Source organism: Chelonia mydas, chromosome 27, assembly GCF_015237465.2.
Source record: "Chelonia mydas isolate rCheMyd1 chromosome 27, rCheMyd1.pri.v2, whole genome shotgun sequence".
NCBI lineage: Eukaryota > Metazoa > Chordata > Testudines > Cheloniidae > Chelonia > Chelonia mydas.
In genome coordinates, this window is record NC_057860.1 from 11,167,095 (window position 1) to 11,186,257 (window position 19,163).

At 53.8% G+C, this 19,163-nt stretch overlaps 1 protein-coding gene and 1 non-coding gene across 3 annotated transcripts in view; both read left to right on the forward strand.

Annotated features, from left to right (window-relative positions):
* ARHGAP23 (Rho GTPase activating protein 23) overlaps nt 1–19,163 on the forward strand; it is a 124,702-nt gene that overhangs the window by 16,930 nt on the left and 88,609 nt on the right. Inside the window, exon 1 of one of the 2 annotated variants that reach the window (XM_037886709.2) lies at nt 6,570–6,698. The exons of the other annotated variant lie outside the window; for it this stretch is intronic. Within the exon in view, the coding sequence (XP_037742637.1) occupies nt 6,645–6,698 (54 nt within the window). The 5' untranslated portion in view covers nt 6,570–6,644. Of the gene's footprint in view, nt 1–6,569; nt 6,699–19,163 lie in introns of those variants that run through there. 2 annotated transcript variants of the gene reach the window in all.
* Nucleotides 8,194–8,333, forward strand: LOC114020009. The gene has a single exon (XR_003564948.1). It is a non-coding gene; the product is annotated as a U4 spliceosomal RNA (small nuclear RNA).

Below are 19,163 nucleotides of genomic sequence, written 5' to 3' on the forward strand. Positions count from 1 at the left end.
GGGTACCAATAACTCGCAAATCACTCTGATTATTATTTTGATTACAGTAGCGTATAGTGGTAGGCGTCGAACAAACACATAGTAACTGGCGGTTCGTATTCTGGAGGCTTACACTCGAAGTAGACAAGACAAACAAAGGGCACTACGGGAAACAGAAGCACAGGGAGAAAGGACTTACCCAAGGTCACACAGGAGGCCAGTGAAATAGAACCAGGTCTCCACACTTCCACTCCAGTGCCCTGTCTGCTAGACCACACTGCCTATCCAAACGTCTGTTCTTCACACAGCGTTTGGAAGGTGATCTCCGCCCCAGTAGACGCTTGTTTTGATCCTCCTATTTGCCCATACAACTGTGAGTTCATTCAGGACACAAGGGGCTAGAGAGAGAAAATCGTAACTGGGCACTCAGTGTTTTCTAATTGAACTTTCCATTTCAGTCGGTTTCTGTTGTTTTATTATTTTTGTAAATGCCCCAGAGGAAATAGTTGTTGATATGAACTTTCTTAATTGTGTCATGGAAAATTTATATTAGACGTCTGTGTTTATGCTGCGTGTGTGTGTATATGTGTGTGGGAGAGAGGCAAAGATTAAAATCTCTGACCATTTACAAGAGGGTCCAGTGAAAAGTTTAGTTAAGGGAGAAAACAAGCAGCTGCGGGAAAGCTGCTCTTTGCATTGTCAAAAGAGCTGTGAACCCATTTGCTCTGCCTCTGCTCATCTGCTCCTTATTAATACTTAATACTTAGCACTATTGTATTGTGTTTTCATCCACTGATCTCAAAGTGCTTTGTAAGCATTAATTCATTAAGTTTTAGAACCCCTCCTCCCCTGCGAGGTAGGACTGTGGTCTTCATTTTACAGATGGGAAACTGAGGCACAGAGGGCTGGCTCCTCAGCTGGTGTATGTAAGTCAGTGAAATTCCATTGAAATGCATGGAGCTACGCCAGCTGAGGATCTGGCCTGTGGAGTTGAAGTGACTTGTCTAAGGTCGCGCAATGAAGCGGTTGCAGGGCTGGGAATAGAACTCAGCTTTCCTGCTCTGCTTTAGCTATAAATGTACTGGAGGACAGCATGGTCTGGTGGTTAGAGGAGTGAACCAGGCCTCCTGCCTTCTGTTCCTAACTGCCACTCAATTGCCGTATCACCTGGAGCCAGTCACTTGCCTGCTCCGCGCCTCAGTTTCCCCATCTGTTAAATAGGGTGAGAAGCCCTCCTGGTCTGTAGCGTGTCATAGGTCAGTACCCTTAACCAACTGACGTTTGTAAAGTGCTTTGAGATCCCTGCTGCTACATAAAGTGTCACTAGATGTCATGGTTTGCAATGTTGTCGTAGCTGTGTCGGTCCCAGGCAAGGCGGGGGAGGTCATATCTTTTATTGGACCAACTTCTGTTGGTGAAAGAGACAAACTGTGAAGCTCTCTTTCAGCTAGATGGGTCGGATCCTCAGCAGATGGGTCCACTGACTTAATCCAAGAGCCGCTGATTGTCCCCAGCTGAGGATCTGGCTCTGCACTATTAAATCGATGCTACAGGCTCAGAGCGAGACAGTTCTGAATATTCTGTGCTGCATAAAAAACCACAAAAGGAGAGAAATCTGCAGCTCTCGGCATCCTCCCTCCTTCCCGGAGATGCTTTGCTTATTTACTGTTTGAATGCTGAGTTTCCATGGCAACTCTGCCCCCCCCACTTCTTCTGTGGTTAGAGCCTTGATCCCCCTGGGGTGGGGAGGAGGGTGATGCAATAATGGAGGGGGGCTGTCTGCAAATAGCTCGGGTTAATACTGGGTGGGCTGCGGTGCTAAGACAGATGACCTCAGTCCTGCCAAGTCCCATTTGTGCTAGAGTGCTAAAAATAGCTGTGTGACCGTCCCGGGAGTCTGTCTACCCAGACCGTGTAGACGCAGCCTTGCAGAACTCGTGCCGTGGCTGTTGTCTGGTGTCTTGCTCTGGCAATGGAGTATTTGAGTCTGTTCCGAAAGGCCTTTGGTTCCCCTACCCCTTGGGCTGGTCTCTTCTGTCTTAACTAGAAGCTCCCCCTTGGAGAGCCCTGCTAGTACCACTGAGAGTTTGACCTTGTCATGCACCTTTCAAAGTGCTTTGCAACCGCCAGCTAGCTCCGGTGAGTCAGTGATCATCCCTATTTTATCCATGGAGGGAACCGGGGCATACAGAGAGGGGAAAGGATTCTCCCCAAGTCACACAATGGGGAACACAACCAGGAACGGAGCCCGCAGCTCCTGGTTCTCAGCTATAAGCACCGAACCGTGCTTTTGTCTAGTGCGAGGAACAGAACCAAGCAGTCCTCCCCCGCCGGGGCCCAGCTCGACCAAAACTTCAGGCTGCAAGATCGGAGAGCGGAACCCAGGAGTCCTGACTGCTGGTCCCCAGCTATAAGCCCCAGACTGAACTCCCTCAAGAACTAGGAACAGAATCCAGGAGTCCCCGCTCTTAGTCTGCTCTGATCTGTAGGCAAATGTCGCCTTTAGCGCCAGCATGCTCTGGTCTTGTGGCTTTTGCTGTCCCATCCCCCATGCCCCGGTCTGGATCTCTCCATCCAGAAAGGCATGGACACAATTCCTCCCGCTTTCCCCCGCCTTGTTTTGCTCTTCCTGTCACATGCCTTTCCATTTCCTCTCTGCTGAATTATGTAGCCTGAGTGATGATGGCTTGGAAACGAAGGGGAACTAGCTCAGCTGAGTTTGGCTCTGGCAGGAAGGAAGATGACATCTTGGTGGGCTCAACCTGCGTAATGGGAGCTGGGGCCCTGATGCTCCAATTTATAGCTGGGACATGGCAGTCAGGACTCCTGGGTTCTGTTCCGGATTCTCCAGCGTGAACCAGAATCGCAGCATTACAGTGACTGGAGTTATACTGGTGTGGGCCCCGGGGGATTCTGCGACACACTGATGTCAGGTGAAGGAGAAATTGGGGGAATGAATAGCTTGATTCAAACCCTGCTAAATGGAGCAACTGTCTTGTGGAGGGCAGGGCTGGCACATACTCAAGGGTGCTGGAACAATTTGTACAGTGGGGGTGCTGAGAGCCATTGAACCAAACTGTAAATCCTGTACAATGGAAACCACTTCAAGCCAAGGGGTGCGGCAGCCCCCCTAGTTCCAGCACGTATGCACATAGCACCCATTTCCCATTGCCCCGCACCTTGCACAGACATTTACACCAGTGCAAACTGGAAGTAAAATAATACTCAGCCAATGTACCTAGGGCAATGCAGCCTAGGGCAATTAGAAATCCTGGATGAAAATACCGAGCTGTCTAGTCTGTTAGGTATGAGCACCACTTTCCAGAGCATTTCGCCCTTTTTGTTCCGGTGTTGATCTCCGTTTCCGTGCTGGGGTCAGTGTTGGTGAGGAGGGAGGTGGGTTGTTTCGAGCACTGGCTGGCGGCGCTGGGATTTGGCGAGGAGGCCTGATAAATGAAATAAAACAGTAATAACATCTGCTGCTGTTAAGAACCCACAATGAGGGCTAGATTTTTAGAATGCCGCCTACATGAGTTTGCTTTAACTGCTCGGTGTCACTTTATGGCCTCCATAACCCCTCATGATACCTGTGGGATGTATGATCCCCATTTAATGCATCGAATCATAGGACTGGAAGGGACCTCGAGAGGTCATCTAGTTCAGTCCCCTGCACTCGTGGCAGGACTAAGTACTGTCTAGACCATCCCTGACAGGTGTGTGCCTAATCTGCTTTTAAAAATTTCCACTAATGGAGATTCCATAACCTCCCTAAGAAATTTATTCCAGTGCTTCACCACCCTGACAGGTAGGAAGTTTTTCCTAATGTCCAACCTAAACCTCCCTTGCTGTAATTTAAGCCCATTGCTTCTTGTCCTATCTTCAGTGTTTAAGAACAATTTTTCTCCCTCCTCCTTGTAACAACCTTTTACATACTTGAAAACTGTTACCATGTCCCCTCTCAGTCTTCTCTTTTGCAGACTAAACAAACCCAGTTTTTTCAATCTTCCCTCGTGGGTCAGGTTTTCTAGACCTTTAATCATTTTTGTTGCTCTTCTCTGGACTCTCTCCAGTTTGTCCACATCCTTCCTGATATGTGGCGCCCAGAACTGGACACAATACTCCAGTTGAGGCCTAATCAGCGCGGAGTAGAGCGGAAGAAGGGAATTAAATCCAAGGTTCCCAAATCCTAGGCAAGTGGTGTAACCACTGGACCATCCTTCCTGTGGTGCACCACCCTAAGGGAGAGGTTTTCACTCTCCTTGGCAATCGTGTATGTGTGAGAGAGTTTAGTTTGTCCCTAGCCTCTGTTTGCCAGAAGCTGGGAATGGGTGACAGGGGATGGATCGCTTGATGATTCCCTGTTCTGTTCATTCCCTCTGGGGCACCTGGCATTGGCCATTGTCGGAAGACAGGACACTGGGCTAGATGGACCTTTGGTCTGACCCAGTAGGGCCGTTCTTATGTTCTTCTGTTTCTGTGCAATGCTTAAAAACTGATTAATGATTATTTTGATGCTGAGATGCAAATAGGCATTTACAGGGCAGGGTGAGGGAAGTGGCAGAGCAGAGGCTACTGGGCATCTGGGCTGAGAGCAGAAGCTTTTGTGATGTCCAGTGTCTTCACGCGCACTTTGTTCCTGGCTTTCCTTTCAGCAGCTGCAGGGTTGTTTTGTATACCATGGGCAAAGCTGCAGGTGGCAGGGAGGTGCAGAAAGGGTTAATGGTGCCCTCCACTGTCCACCCTTTCTTCGCTGCTTGTGTAAGGTTCTCTTTGGGGAGATGAAGCTGGGACCCCCTAAGAGTGTCTGTCTCTGCCAGTCCCTCTGTCTATCCCAGCTCTGCGGTTCTCTGTGTGTGGTTCTCACCATGCCACCTCCTGTTTTCTATGTCTGTGCCAGTCCCTGCTCTGCCCATCTCAGTGTCTGTGCCTGTACTATCCCTGCCCTGTGCCAGTCCCTTCTCTACCTGTCCCCCTGCCTGTCTGCCTGCCAATCCCTGTGTCCATGTCCTGCTCCGCCTAGCCCAAGGCCCCTCCTGGTATCTCTCTGTCCATGGCAGTCCCTGTCCATCAGCCCTGGTGTTTGTCTGTCCTGGTGTGACTCTGACCCTGTGTCTGGCCATGCCAGTTCCTGTCCCTCTCTCTGTCCATTCATGCCTGTCACTCTGTTTGTCTGTCTGTCCATGCCAGTCCCTAACTCTAACCTGATGTCTGTGTGTCCTGGGGTATTCTTGTCTGTTTGTCCTGTCTCTATCCCTCTGTCCTGGAGTCTGTCCCCGTGTCTGTCAGTGCCTGTCCTGGGGTCTGTCCCTGTCCCTCGGTCCCTGTCCCCGTGTCCGTCAGTGCCTGTCCTGGGGTCTGTCCCTGTCAGTCTCCCCTGGGGTCTGTCCCTGTGTCCCTGTGTCCATCAGTGCCTGTCCTGGTGTCTGTCTCGGTGTCTGTGTCTGTCAGTGTCTGTCCCGGTGTCTTTCCGTGTCCCCCCTGTCCCGGGGTCTGTGTCTGTCTGTCCCTGTCCGGGGGTCTGTCCCCCGTCCCGGGGTCCCCCCCCATCCCAGGGTCTGTCCCCCGTCCCGGGGTCCCACGGTCCCCCCGTGTCTGTCCCGGGATCTGTCCCTGTCCCAGGGTCCCCCCGTGTCCAGGGGTCTGTCCCCCTGTCCCGGGGTCTGTCCCCTTGTCCCGGGGTCCCCCCGTGTCTGTCCCGGTGTCTGTCCCCCTGTCCCGGTGTCTGTCCCTGTCCCGGGGTCCCCCTGTGTCTGTCCCTGTCAGTGTCTGTCCCCATCCCCCTCCCCCTGTCCCGGGGTCTGTCCCCCTGTCCCGGGGTCTGTCCCCCTGTCCCGGGGCCCCCCCCGTGTCTGTCCCGGGGTCTGTCCCCCTGTCCCAGTCAGTGTCTGTCCCGGGGTCTGTCCCTGTCCCGGGATCTGTGTCTGTCAGGGCCTGTCCCAGTGTCTGTCCCGGGGTCTGTCCCTGTCAGTGTCTGTCCCGCGGTCTGTCCCTGTCCCGGGATCTGTGTCTGTCAGGGTCTGTCCCAGTGTCTGTCCCAGTGTCTGTCCCGCGGTCTGTCCCTGTCCCGGGATCTGTGTCTGTCAGGGCCTGTCCCAGTGTCTGTCCCGCGGTCTGTCCCTGTCAGTGTCTGTCCCGGGGTCTGTCCCCCTGTCCCGGGGTCTGTCCCCCTGTCCCCGGGCCCCCCCCGTGTCTGTCCCGGGGTCTGTCCCCCTGTCCCAGTGTCTGTCCCGGGGTCTGTCCCTGTCCCGGGATCTGTGTCTGTCAGGGCCTGTCCCAGTGTCTGTCCCGCGGTCTGTCCCTGTCAGTGTCTGTCCCGGGGTCTGTCCCTGTCCCGGGATCTGTGTCTGTCCCAGTGTCTGTCCCGCGGTCTGTCCCTGTCCCGGGATCTGTGTCTGTCAGGGCCTGTCCCAGTGTCTGTCCCGCGGTCTGTCCCTGTCAGTGTCTGTCCCGCGGTCTGTCCCCCTGTCCCGCGGCCCCCCCCGTCTGTCCGTCCCTGGCCGTGCCAGCCCCGCCCCGCGGCCCGCTGGGCTCCGGCGGCCGCTGGCCCCGCCCGCCCGGGGAGTCTGTGGCGCGCCGGAGGCCGGAGGAGGCGGAGCCGGAGCCCGCCCAGCCCGTCCCCGCGCGCCCGGCCGCCCCGCTCGGTGCCCAGCGCCGCCGGCTCCCCGATGAATGGAGTCGCCTTCTGCCTGGTCGGGATCCCGCCGCCCCGCAGCCCCGAGGTGAGCGCGGCCGGCGGCTGGGGGGGACGTTGGGGGGCTGGGGCGCGGGGGACCGGGGACTGGGGGGACGTTGGGGGGCTGGGGCGCAGGGATGTGGGGGGCTGGGGGAACATTGGGGGCTTGGGGCCGGGGACTGGGGGTACGTTGGGGGGCTGGGGCGTGGGGGGCGGTGAGGGGGCCTGGGGCTGGGGGGCCTGGGATTGGGGGGATGTTGGGGGGCTGGGGCGGTGGGGCAGTGAGGGGACCTGGGACTGTGGGGACGTTGGGGGCCTGGGGAGATGTTGGGGGCCTGGCACTGGGGAGATGTTGGGGGGCTGGGGCGGTGGGGCAGTGAGGGGACCTGGGACTGTGGGGACGTTGGGGACCTGGGGAGATGTTGGGGGCCTGGCACTGGGGGGACGTTGGGGGGCTGGGGGGACCAGGGACTGGGGGGATGTTGGCAGCCTGGGGTGGGGGGTAACTGGGGGGCGTTAGGAGGCTGGAACAGGGGGATCTTGGGAGCAGGGTTGTGCGGGGGGCTGGGGATCAGGGCTGCAGGGGGGGACGTTGGGGGCCTGGGGAGATTTTGGGGGGCGGGCACTGGGTGTGCCTGGTACAGGGCAGACATTGGGGGGCTGGGGGGCGTTTTGGGGCTGGGGGTAACTGGGGAGATGTTCGGAGGCTGGGACGGGGGGAGCCTGGGACCAGGGGACCTTGGGGGGGCAGTTGGGAGGCTGAAGCGGGGGAACATTATGGGGGGTTGGGGAGAATTAGGGACTGGACCTAAGGGGGCATTGGAGGGGCTTAGGTTGTGGGGGCTGTGGGGCCTGGGGCTGGCATAGGATGGGCAGCTGGCACTGGGGGGGCTGGCACTACATTTGGTGCCGTCTTGGAGAGCAGGAGTGGCCCATCAGGTGGGGTGCCGGTGACGGAGGGGCTGGTATTGAGGCAAGTGACTGCCCGGGGAGGCTGGTGCCTTAGAAGTGGATACTTTTGCAGCTGGTTCTGTGGGGAGATTGGTACCATGGGGCGGGAGGTGGGGGGGGGGCTGGCGGGGAGGTTGGTAGCGCAGAGTCTGAGGGCAGGGCGGCTGGCGTCTCAGAAGCCAGGCTCTTGGGGGAGGCCAGTCCTGTGTCTGCTGGTACTTCCACAGGGAGGCGGCGGGAAGGCTGGCCCCGCAGAGGCTGCGCTGGTAGACTGCCAGCAGAGACAGCGCTGCCGGTGTGGTGGGTGGCTGCTAGCAGAGAGTTGAATGGAGAGGTTGCCCATGGGGTCTGGCAGCCTGGTGTTTGTGAGTTGGCTTAACCAGGTCTAGGTAGGAGCTTGACCACTGTCTTGGTCCATCCATCCTTGCAGGCCCCTGGGGTATTTCGATCAAATGTTCTTGACCCGAGCGTTTTCCCCCCAGCACAAGCACCATTAATGCCCACGCGTCTTGTTTCCTCTGAAACTTCCATTCCCTTTGTCTCCCCTGCGGACTCCAGGCTGCCCTGTGCTCCTTAGCAGCCTGAGAGAGGTCTGTGTGCCAAGCAGTATCATAGCCAATGAGGTTAATCCCAGGCATGATTATTGCTAATTGAAAACTTTTCCCAATACCCCGCCACGATGACTTGAAATATAGTCGTCACTGGCAATTTTTGACAGTCTCTACGGAAAAGCATTGAGTCAGACAAGAAATTCTGGAGAACCGGTCTCGAGACAGTCCCCTTCGGCTGGATCGGTTTTTGGTTTTGCTTTTAATTTTGGAGGTCTGTGAGCTGACACTGCTTTAAGCAGATCACCCCCCCCCACACACACACACACTCTCTCTCTCTTTGAGCTACGGGACTAGATCCCCAGCTGATGGCAACCTGGACAGCTATGTTGACTTGAAAGTCTGTGCTGCCCGCTGTGACTCAAAGTCGTCGAAACTCAGCCGTGATCAGATAGCGCTCAGTGGAACTGCGCCAGTTTATACCAGCTGGGGCTCTAGCCATTTTTTTGGGGGAAAAATACAACATAGAAAGTGGCAACGTTATTCCTGTGGTAAACCATGGGGTACCTCACCCCTTTTGACCACCTCACCTGCCCTTTGGCCCCTTGGGACCAGATCCGGCCACCTGCTGTGTGTTAATTCTCCTTGACTACAGCGGAAGCAGAGAGTGCAGGATCGGGCCCCATTATGAGTGATGCCTTCGCCCCGTGCTCCTGCCATGACACAGCGAAGGTGTTTTCTCGAAGATGCACATTGCTCAAATTGTTTCTGCTGGGTATTATGTTCGAGGAAGCTGTGGGTGTGGGTAGAGAGACGGGAAAGGGAGTGTGTGGGGTGGGAGAGAGAGTGAGTTTGGGGAAATCCTGCTTCTGCCGTAGACTGGGATATTTGGAAGGGTTGTTTGCAGAAAAACGTCTGGGCCTCTTGCTGCATTTGTCCAGATTCTTGTGTTTGCGGATGGAGTTTGGTGCCTGGAGTGGCTTTGAGACAGGAAGCCAGAATGGCTCTTGGCGTGAAGCTGGCACAGCTCCTGTAGGTTTCAGTGGAGGCTGCGCCTCCTCACCCCAGGGCTGAATTCGGTCTGTGCTCCTTTGCTGTGAGTTGTTAAACTCGCCTCCTCTGTCCACAGAATGGGTCTAATATAACCGGCCTCTCAGGATTCAGTAACGTGTGCGCAATGTTTTGGAAATGAAAAGTGCCGTATTAACCATGGCTTGTGTTTAATCGCTTGGAAGTTTCCTCTTTATCAGTGTATATTAGGGTGGAGATTTTCCAAAGTGCCTAAGGGATTTAGGAGCCAAAATCCCAGCCTTTGCCTTTATTCCACTCTTTCCTTTTTTGGTGCTGTTTGTGGTTTAAAAGGGCCTTCTCCCACCAAGGGAGGCAGTGTTGTCTAGTGGTCAGAGCACAGGGAACTGGGCATTAGGAGGCCTTGGGTCTGTTCCTGTCTCTGCTACTGACAAGCTGGCTTCAGTCACTTAACCTCTTGCTGCCTCAGTTTCTCCACCTGTAAAAAGGGGATACTGATACTGGCCTGCCTTTTCAAAACTGCTTGGAAATCCTCAGGCGGAAAGTGCTGTGGTGGTATTTCTCATTGCTGCCATTGCAAACTTCTTCACAGCAGTGCCCTAAAAGTGCCCACAAAAACTAAAGCAGCGGGAGGCAGCTCAGTGGTTCTTGTGTACCCGCCTTCTCTTTCCCCCCATTTACAGTAGCTGCTCTGCAGATGTGGAGTTTCTTACCAGGTGTTTTTACTATGAACTTGAAATATTGGCAGGGCTTTTGTGTGACCCTGCTGTCGCACTCTGGGACTGTGGGTTTGAAACCCCGCACTAGGAGCTCATGGGTGCTGACTGATGTGACTTAAAATCCGTAGCCAAGATGCTTTTTGCAGGCTCAGTCCTGCCTGGCACTTGTGCCTTGCTGAGAAAACTCTGCCGTTTACTATTTTAATGTTTAACCTAGAGAGCTAATTGTGGGTTGGGTCCTGGCACTTGGGTCCTGTTGTGAGTTTGAATTCTGGCGTTTGTGCGTTGCTTGGTGTTTGAATCCACCCGCTACGGATTGCAACTGGCTGATGGTTTGGGAGTTTGGGGTAGTGCTGTGATTTTGAAGACTGTCTTCTGTGCTCTGTTTCTAAGTTGGAACCTGGGCCGGGCTTCTCCCCAGCGGCCCACATACATGCCATACGCTCTCTTTTACAAAAGATTTTGGGTGATTTTTAGTGTCCCCAAAACCGAGGCAAGAATAATAATGCTTGGCTTTTCATCAGTAGGCCTCACACCACTTCACAAAGGGAGGTTTGTATCACCATTCCCATTTTTCAGATAGGGAAACTGAGGCATGGAGAAGTGATGTGACTTGCCCAAGGTCACCCAGCAGGCCAGTGGCAGAGCTGGGACTATACCCCATGTCTCCTGAGTCCCAATCCAATGTGCTATCCTCTAGGCCACGCTCTCTCCCTCACCATCTGGAGCCAGCTGAAAATGAAAATAGGCCACCTTCTGGGCTGCAGTGTCGAATGCATGAAAAACAAATGATTATTTACCAGGACACTAAGAACAGGACTTGGCAAAAGACAATAGATATGTGGTCTGTGTGTGTGTTTAATTTTATAGATGTGTAAGGACAGGTGAAATTTCTCTGCTTAGAATAGATTCTCAACCTCAATTTTGCCCCAGCACAGTACCCGGCTGAATGAGGTTAACCTCTGTGTAGCAGTGTTGCTCTGCGTGAATATTTACTACGGTTCATTAGCCTTGAACTAGGAACAACAAGAACTAGTCACATGAGGTTCTGTTGGCCTCTGCTAAACCTTCCTCTGTTGACACCAATTCATCCTTCTGGGGTAAGGGCACAATCCTACGCTTTGTCTTGCATGAGGGTACTGGAGCGGGAGGAGTGGAAAGAGCAAAGAGAGGGCAGAGAGTGTCTCTTCTCCGTCCCTTCACTCTCCCAATGCAGTCACATGCCAGCTGCACAGGATTCCATCCCCGTGATTCCTAGTCTGGTAGCCAAGCCTGTTCGACACGCTTTACTGGGTGTGGCCTGCCAGTCTAGGGCATGGGCACCTCCCCATCATCCCTAAGCATATGCTGCCTCCAGCAGTAAGTGCTGTAGGGGGTGTGTGTGTGCCAATGCACTGGGCTAGTGCCTGAGAATGGGAAAGTGAAATTTACTAGAAACAACCGTGAAACTGACCAGTCATATTTTCCCCTCCTTTTTCAGGCTGAGTGAAATACAAAAAAAAAATTAAAAAAAAAAATTGTAAACAAACAGCATGTAGGGAGAGAGAGGAATTTGACTTGAAACATCCTTTCACCGTCAGTGATCATGCTGCTTAAAATGTTTTGCCTGCTATTGTTACGAATAATACCTAAGGGACTGATGTGCACGCTGCTCCATTCCTGTGCCTGTGTGGAGCCTCCTTACAATCTGTGGGGCTCTGTGGGGGTTCGTGGGGCTGCCTGAATGGAGCAGCTTACAGGATTGGAGTCTGAGACTGTGTCTGAAAGAGATTAGATAAGAAAATATTTCTTGTTACCCCCCGAACCCTGCTTAGAGCAGGGGTTCTCAACCTGGGGGTTGGAACCCCTCATGGGGTCACGAGGTTATTACATGGGGGGTCGCGAGCTGTCAGCCTCCACCCCAAACCCCGCGTTGCCTCCAGCATTTATAATTATTAAATATATTAAATATATTAAAAATGTTTTTGATTTATAAGGGGGGGTCGCACTCAGAGGCTTGCTATGTGAAAGGGGCCACCAGTACAAAAGTTTGAGAACCACTGCCTTAGAGTCAGTTTCACTTTTGCCCCCTCTGTAGCCAGCTAGCTGTTGTCCCATCCATATGGGGCTTTCACACAGTGATGGGAGAGAAATTTTAAAAAGAAACATAGGAAGATGTGATTGTAAAAGCACAAACGCCAACAAGGGGACACGGGAGCAAGTGTCCTATGTGAAATTGATTTTTAAACTCATTTTGAAAAAATTGATTTGATTTTCAGTGATGATGTCCTATTACTAAACCAAGAGGTCACTTGTAACAGAGGCAGGGATCCAATTTAAAGAGAAATATATATGAGCCAAAGTTTTCAAACCTGTGTGCTTAAAATTGGGCACCTCACTCTATCTTTCCACCACCTAAATAGGGGCCTGAAGTCATTGTGACCGGTGAGAGCTGAATGACCTCTGAAAATCAGGCCACTTGCTTACATGTCCAAGGATGCGTTTAGGTGTCTTAGGCTAAGTTCACCAGTGTGAAAATACTGGCCATCTTTTTAATCTGACAGTGTTCTTTCAGAAACCTTGATTACTTCCCAAATGGCTCTCTTTCTTTTGCGACAGACATCAGAAGGGATTCAGGCCGTTATACAGACTGGTTACTTGCAGCATTTTTATAAAAACTTCTCCAGTTTTGCTCTGCGGCAACACAGGAAGAAACCCCCCTTTGAGGACCTTGACGATATGCAGCAATGGCGTATGGCTCTGTTCCTTGGAGCCTAGACCGGAGAGGGGTTAGTGATGTTTCACTCTAGTGAACTGTTTGGAGGAAGAAGGCGGGGGAATATCAAAGGAAGTAAAGTCTCTGAATGGGGGTCTGCTGGGGAAGGTCGCAGCCTGTGTGGAACAGTGTAATTGATCTGCGTCTGTGGGTGAGCCCTTTGAGTCCAGTTGCCTTTGAAAGGAGAAGTCTCTGTCTCGCTTTCTCACTGCCTGGGCAACATGTCTTTGACACGGATTTTCTGTGCAACGTGAAGTTTGGTCCAGCGGTTCCCAAGCTTTTTTGGGCACCTACCCCATTTAAATACGCGAAGGCCTTGTGCGCACTCAGGAGATGTGCCCTAGTAACAGCCATCAGCGGCTGGGCACTAACATAGTTGTGACAATGCAAAATGTAGACAGGCAAAGGTGCAGCTTACCTGGGTGCAGATCATGGCTTGGCTTTTCCTGTCTACCCTAGTGGTTGCCCTGCGGGCTGGTCACTGGCGGAAGACACTGCCTAAGGCTTTTTCTGTGTCGGCTGGTGCTTCTCATTGGATTTGCATGCTCTTGAGTGCAGTGGAGCTTGCGGTTGGAACCAGCCAAGCTCTGTTGCAGGTTGGAGCAGCACTCTCGGGGTACGTCTGCTCTGCAGTTAGACACCCGCGTGGCTGGCCCATGCCAGCTGACTCGGCGTTGAATTGCAGTGTAGACGTTTGGGCTCGGGCTGGACCCTGGTCTCTAGGACCCCTTAGCCCGAGCCCCGTGACACCGAGTCAGCTGGCATGGGCCAGCCGCAGATGTCTCATTGCAGTGTAGACATACCCTCAATGGGAGACGTGTGCCAGGGCCCAATACAGAGGCTCATCAGTAAGGTGGGGAGTGGGTCCTAGTTAGAAAAGCCAGCAGTGCTCATATTGGTGTGTGGATGACGTCTGCCATCTTGGCCAACACACCAAGAACTGAACTGCAGGGACCTTCAGAGCTGGAGGCAGAAGTTGTTACAGCTTGAGCTCAACAGCCAAGACTGTAGCTGGGGCTGTGACCAATCTGTCTCCTGTGTATCGGAGACTTGTGACACACGCGCCCCAGTGGGTTATATGTGTCCCACTGTTCTGGGCCTCGACACTGCATATCGCGTCCAGGGACTGATCTCCCCACGCTGAATGGGGCTGTGCTAATGGCATTAGAGGTGTTTGTTCACTGCCATCCATCCAAGCAGCAGGGGGCTGATACTGAGCAAAAGGAAAATTTGAGCTGGGAGGTAGGAAAAGCTTCCTGACAGCGAGGCTGTGAAGTAATCTCCCAGGGGAAGTGATGGAAACCCCATGACTTGAGTCACTTGAAATTAGACAGGACGAAGCTCCGGCAGCGGTGCTGGTGAGCAGAGGCCTGCTCTGGCTCCAAGGGGACGGGCTTGATGACCTCTGGGGAGTTTCACGTCAGTCCTGTCTGCTGTAAGGATATTCTGGCTCCAGAGAATGGGTTCAGTGTAGTAGGACTCTTCCTTAGTCTGCCTTGGGCAGGTTTAAAGTTGTCCTCTCCAAGGGATCTGCACACAGGTGTATGCAGCAGATACTAACAGCCTGGTTCTCCAAGGGAACCCAGTATACCTGCCCAGGGTAGACTAGCCCCATCCCCTTAATTAAGATATTTAAAAATGAGAATCAAATCAATGCTACTTGCGGTGAATTCACACAGCAGCACCTGCCGTGGTTGGGTGACCTTTGGCTCGGTAGCTTGAAAACACACCCAGGAGGACGTTGGGTCGACTAGGTCTAACGGCACACGTGGTGCTGTGCTTTGACCTGGGGCGTTTCTTGGGTCTGAGAGTCACAAGAAGCATGTGGCCGCGTGAGCAGCTTGTGGGGGTGGCGGCAGCGAATGGGGGGAAGGCGTCACAGTGGTGCTCTTCATGGGATTGTGCGTGGGGAGGTCTCTGGGGGGTGGGAAAGGGACCAGCAGCCTTGTTGGGACAATTGCCCTATTGTGGCTACGTAGCTGAGTGCATTGTCTTGCAGTGATGCTGGGCGGGTAAGGATTCCCCGCAGCCCCGGTGTCAGGGCAAGATCCCTACCTGGGGTACGCAGGCATGGCTCCATTGACTTCCCTGGCCCAATGCTGCTTTACACCAGCTAGGGAATCTAGCCGCTCGGAGTGCCAGGATCATTTTTGAACTCCAGAGTCATACGGAAAAGAGGGAGGGAGGGAGAGAGAGAGTTTAACAAGGTTCTCAAGCTTTTGATTCTAAATGTGTGGGGGCTGAAGAAAAATGTGAGCTGCTAGTAATCTATGGAAAACATGTGGTGGGCACCGTCTGCCCAGGAGTGGCTCTGCCTAGTGCCACAGAGCTGCCCTCCCTCTGGCCCCGGGCCGTAGCTCAAAGGAGAGAGGAGCTTTCCGAGCTGCCAGAGGAGACCAGGATGGGGCCTGGAATTTCCCATTGCATCAGCATAAGCTACGGGAGTGCGGCAGTTTGCGATCCCACAATCCTCCAGGGACATCCTGCTCCGGAGGCCAAGTTTGAGTGGGGCGATGGAGAGCAACAGCCCAATGGTGTGAAAGAGCCATTAATCTCCTGGCAAACTGTGGGATAGGCGCGGGGCTGCAGCTGTAACCTTCATTCAGCTACATAGAGTTTCATTGTGAAACTCCAGCTCTGTTATCGCATGGCCTAGAATCCTGGGCGCCAGCTGTTCGCAGCCCATTAGTCGCTGCCCAGCCAAGCCTTGAACCTGATCCCGGAACCTTTACTCATCTGAGTAGCCCCGGGTGGAGTCCAAGGTACCCTTCGAGTGAATAGGGACTGGTGCTAGGTTCTCCAGCAGCAGGCTGGTGAGCGTGGTGCCCCCCTTGTGTCCTTGAGAGGGGCAGGGAACGAGATCAACCTTCCCCTGGCCTTGCTGGGTCGGATTTCCCTCCAGCAGTGCTGGGGAGGAGCCGAGCCCAGCCCGAGGTGCCTTTCCAAGCTGTCAGAGGAAATGGCTCATTGTTAGCCCTGCTTCAGCCAAAAAAACCCAACAACAATAACCTCCCACCAAAAAACAACCCCCACCAAAAATGAGGCCAGCTTCTATTTGAGGGTTTCCACGGGAAAAACAGGAAACGGAATCCTGGTACTTGTCTAGGGCCTGCTGGTGATAGTGCTGTTTTTAGGACAGCTCAGCAGAGGAGGAGGAGTCTGAGGAAGAGCACAGCCAAGCCAGCAGGCCTTCTTCCTCCATTTCTCGAAGGCTCCGTCCAGCTTCCTCTCCTGCTGAGAGAGAAACTCCCTCTTGGATCCCATGTAGCTCAGGGCTTCCCGATCTCTTAGATTTGAATGGAGAAAGGACAGGGAGGAAGTGGGAGGACCTGTTCTGAATATGAGAGAGAGAGAGAGAAGGCCATGTGGCCATCAGGGGAACACAGACCTACCTTGTCAAAAGTGGTCAGTGATTCCGAGAGCCTGACTTGAGACCCCTGAGAATCAGGCTCCTTTAAGGATAATTTTTGAAACAAACGATCTACTTTTACGCGTAGTAACATGCTCTTCCAGTGCCTTTTGTACTGCTGACCCCAATGCACTTCAGCAGCTACCTCTGCTGAAATGCGGCTACTTCTGGGGTGGTGTTCTTCAGATAGCACACAAGCCAGGGAGGGGAGCTTTGGCCAGAGGCCCTGAGAGACCTCTCTCACCGTAAGTGATCAGGACTACAGTCGTGCCTGGCATCAGGTCACTGCTAACTTGGAGGGAAGAGCGCCACCTGCTGTATCACCAGCATCACTTCCTGCAGCACCCCAGTGATTCGTCGGAGACTCTCCTTGCGGGCCTGACTCCGCTTAGCCTGAAGGTCTGACAAGGTCACAGCCCAGGGGGGCATGCAGCAGGAGCCTTTTAGGCAATGCTGTTGTTGGGGCCTTAGGTTTAAGACGTGCTGCGTAGACTAGGTTGCAATTATTGGTTCTCTGGCCTCCTTGCAACCCTGCAAGGGCTGGGGAAGAAAGATGCTTGTTCGGTTTGCAGCCACCTGTGTTCCCTGCTGAGCAGAGCTGCTGCTCTGTGAGCCTGATCCCGAAGCCCCTTGGGAGCAGAGGAAGGACTGTCACTGACTCCAGTGGGCGTTGGGCCAGGCCTGGGGAGAACATTCAGGGCCCTTGCACCCACGCATGTAATGGAGCGGCCAGTTAAAGGGACCCAGCCAAGATGCAGTCGCATCTGTGCCTGAAAGATGTTGCTACAAGGGACACCTAAGATGGTTCTCCCTGAGAGACAGGAAGGAGCAAGAGATTCTTTTGGCCCCTTCTCCGGCAGTTTACTCAGATAATGTGACTGCACTTTGCGTGTTTAAATAACAAATACAGAGCTAGCTGAAGTAAGTGCCAGCTATTGCCATCTGCCTCTCAGCTCAACATGGAAGGCTGGCCTGGGACTTCGGAGATACAGGTTCAAATCCGAGCTCTGCCACAGAACCCCAACCCCTCCCAGGGTGACCTTGGGCAAGTCACTTAATCTCTCCCTGCCTCTGGCTCTCACCTCCACCATGGGGATCATAATCCTTTTGTCTGCTCTGTTTAGATTGTAAATTCTTAGGGGCAGGGCCTCTCATTCACTCAGGGGATACACTCCAGGCAGACCTCCCCAGATGCTAGACCCAGGCTGAAGCCCACGTGGTGACATCTCTGCTGCTGTTGTGAGCTGTGCCAGCTGGATTAAAGTGAGCACGGCTGTGCCTATCTGCTACAATCACACTGTCACATCTAGCGGAGATGTGTCTGTACAGTGCCTAGCACAACTGGGCCGTGATCTCAGTGGAGGCCTCTAGATGCTACTGGAATATCCCTAATCGCCCTCCTCGGGAACTGGCTGGTATCGTACAGGCCACATGGCCGAGGCGTGTTGCGAGGTTGGCATTGCTTTGCACGGGAGCGTTGTCTCCGGCTGGGGTTGGAGAGACACGGGAGAAAGAATCTACACGGCCCAGCAGTCTGTTTCGGCGCAGGCCGGCTCGTGTGCTTGCTGCTGCAGAGGTGGCGTTGCTCCAGCTGCAGCTTCTACTCAGCAAGGCCCCGTTCTCGCCCCCCCCCCCCCCGCCCTCCCCATCTGCGGAGCCTGATAGGGAACGGCAGGCAGGCAGCGCTGTAAATTAACACATTGTATTCATGGGTCAGAGAGCTCAGCACTGCGGAATGCGTGAGTGGCATGTGCGAGTCCATTATTAGCACTGAACAATGAGCAAGCAGCCCCACGTCGGCCCCAGGCCTCATTAATTAGCAGGAAGACGGCCGTTTAAAATAGCCATCACTGCTTTTCCTTGCTCTGGGGGCGCAGAGGGAAAACACTCTGCTTCCTTGCTCTTCTGTTACAGAGGCAGGGCGGCCAGGTCCGAAACCTCAGCTTCCGAGGTGGGGCGATGGGGGAACCTACCAGCCCCCAGGGTCACGGGGAGGAGAACGGCGGCGGGACGCAACACTCGGGCATCACGTGTGGGTACTTTCCCCTCCTCCTTGGAGTCGGCTCCTTGGATGCACACGGGCAAGCTGAGAGATTTGTCCAGTGTGAAGCCAGTACTGTTTCTCAGCGAGGGCAGGGGTTAAGGGCAGTGCCCTGGGGCTAGGAGCACCTTGCTCCTGTTAGCATGAGCCTGTTTCCTCGCCTGTCATGCTGGATAGTTCTTCCCCATTTCAGGGAAGGCGTGTGGAGGTCGTGAGTTATTGATCTGCACGTATATTTTGGAACTTAGTGTGTTTTTCATTAAAAAAAAAAAAAAAAAAAGGAAGCCATAGAGGCCTCTGGCAATCAAGAGAGTTCAGCTTTTGTGCACCCCAATAGGCTCTGGATTGGGGAGTGTGATGCAATAGCTGGGGGCAAGGACTGCACCCATCCGGGCTGCGTGGCTCTGGGCCTGTCTAGCAACATGTCACATCGATACAGTGACGTAAGTGCAAAGCCACAGAACAGGCTCACTGCGCCCATGCAAAATGGGGCCTGTACGCATGTCCCGGTAACTTACAGGGGAAGTCCTGCCCTTGCCTGTCTAAGGGCAGGCCTACCCTATGGGTGCTGGAGTGGGACTGCGGCTTTCATGGCGCTGTACTGTAGACGCTTCCTACGTCAGTGGAAGGAGCTTTGGAAGAATTGTCCCATCAGGGGTTAGGTCAACTTAACGATGGTGTTCAGGGGTTTAAATTTTTCACACCCCCTGAGCAATGTATCTTGTCAATCTAAATTTTAAGGGTAGACCAGGGCAGTGGAGCTGTATTGCTGTGGTCACAGTGATACAACCCCCCTCCCCCAGTTTAGACAGGGCCATATTCTCTCCGTGCACGGCAGAACCTGGGTTGGTTCTGTGAGCAGGGATTTCGGGCCCCAGGGCTGGCGAGATGCAGCCTGCTGTCCCTGGATTGGAGATGGTTTCACAGTCACTGAGGCTGCTCTGTGATGGAGCAATGGCATTTCCAGGAAAGGTCAGGAAATGGGACGACACTCTCAGCCCAGATTCTCAATTTCTCTTGACACCCTGCCAGCGAGCCCTGCTCTCTGGACAAACAGTC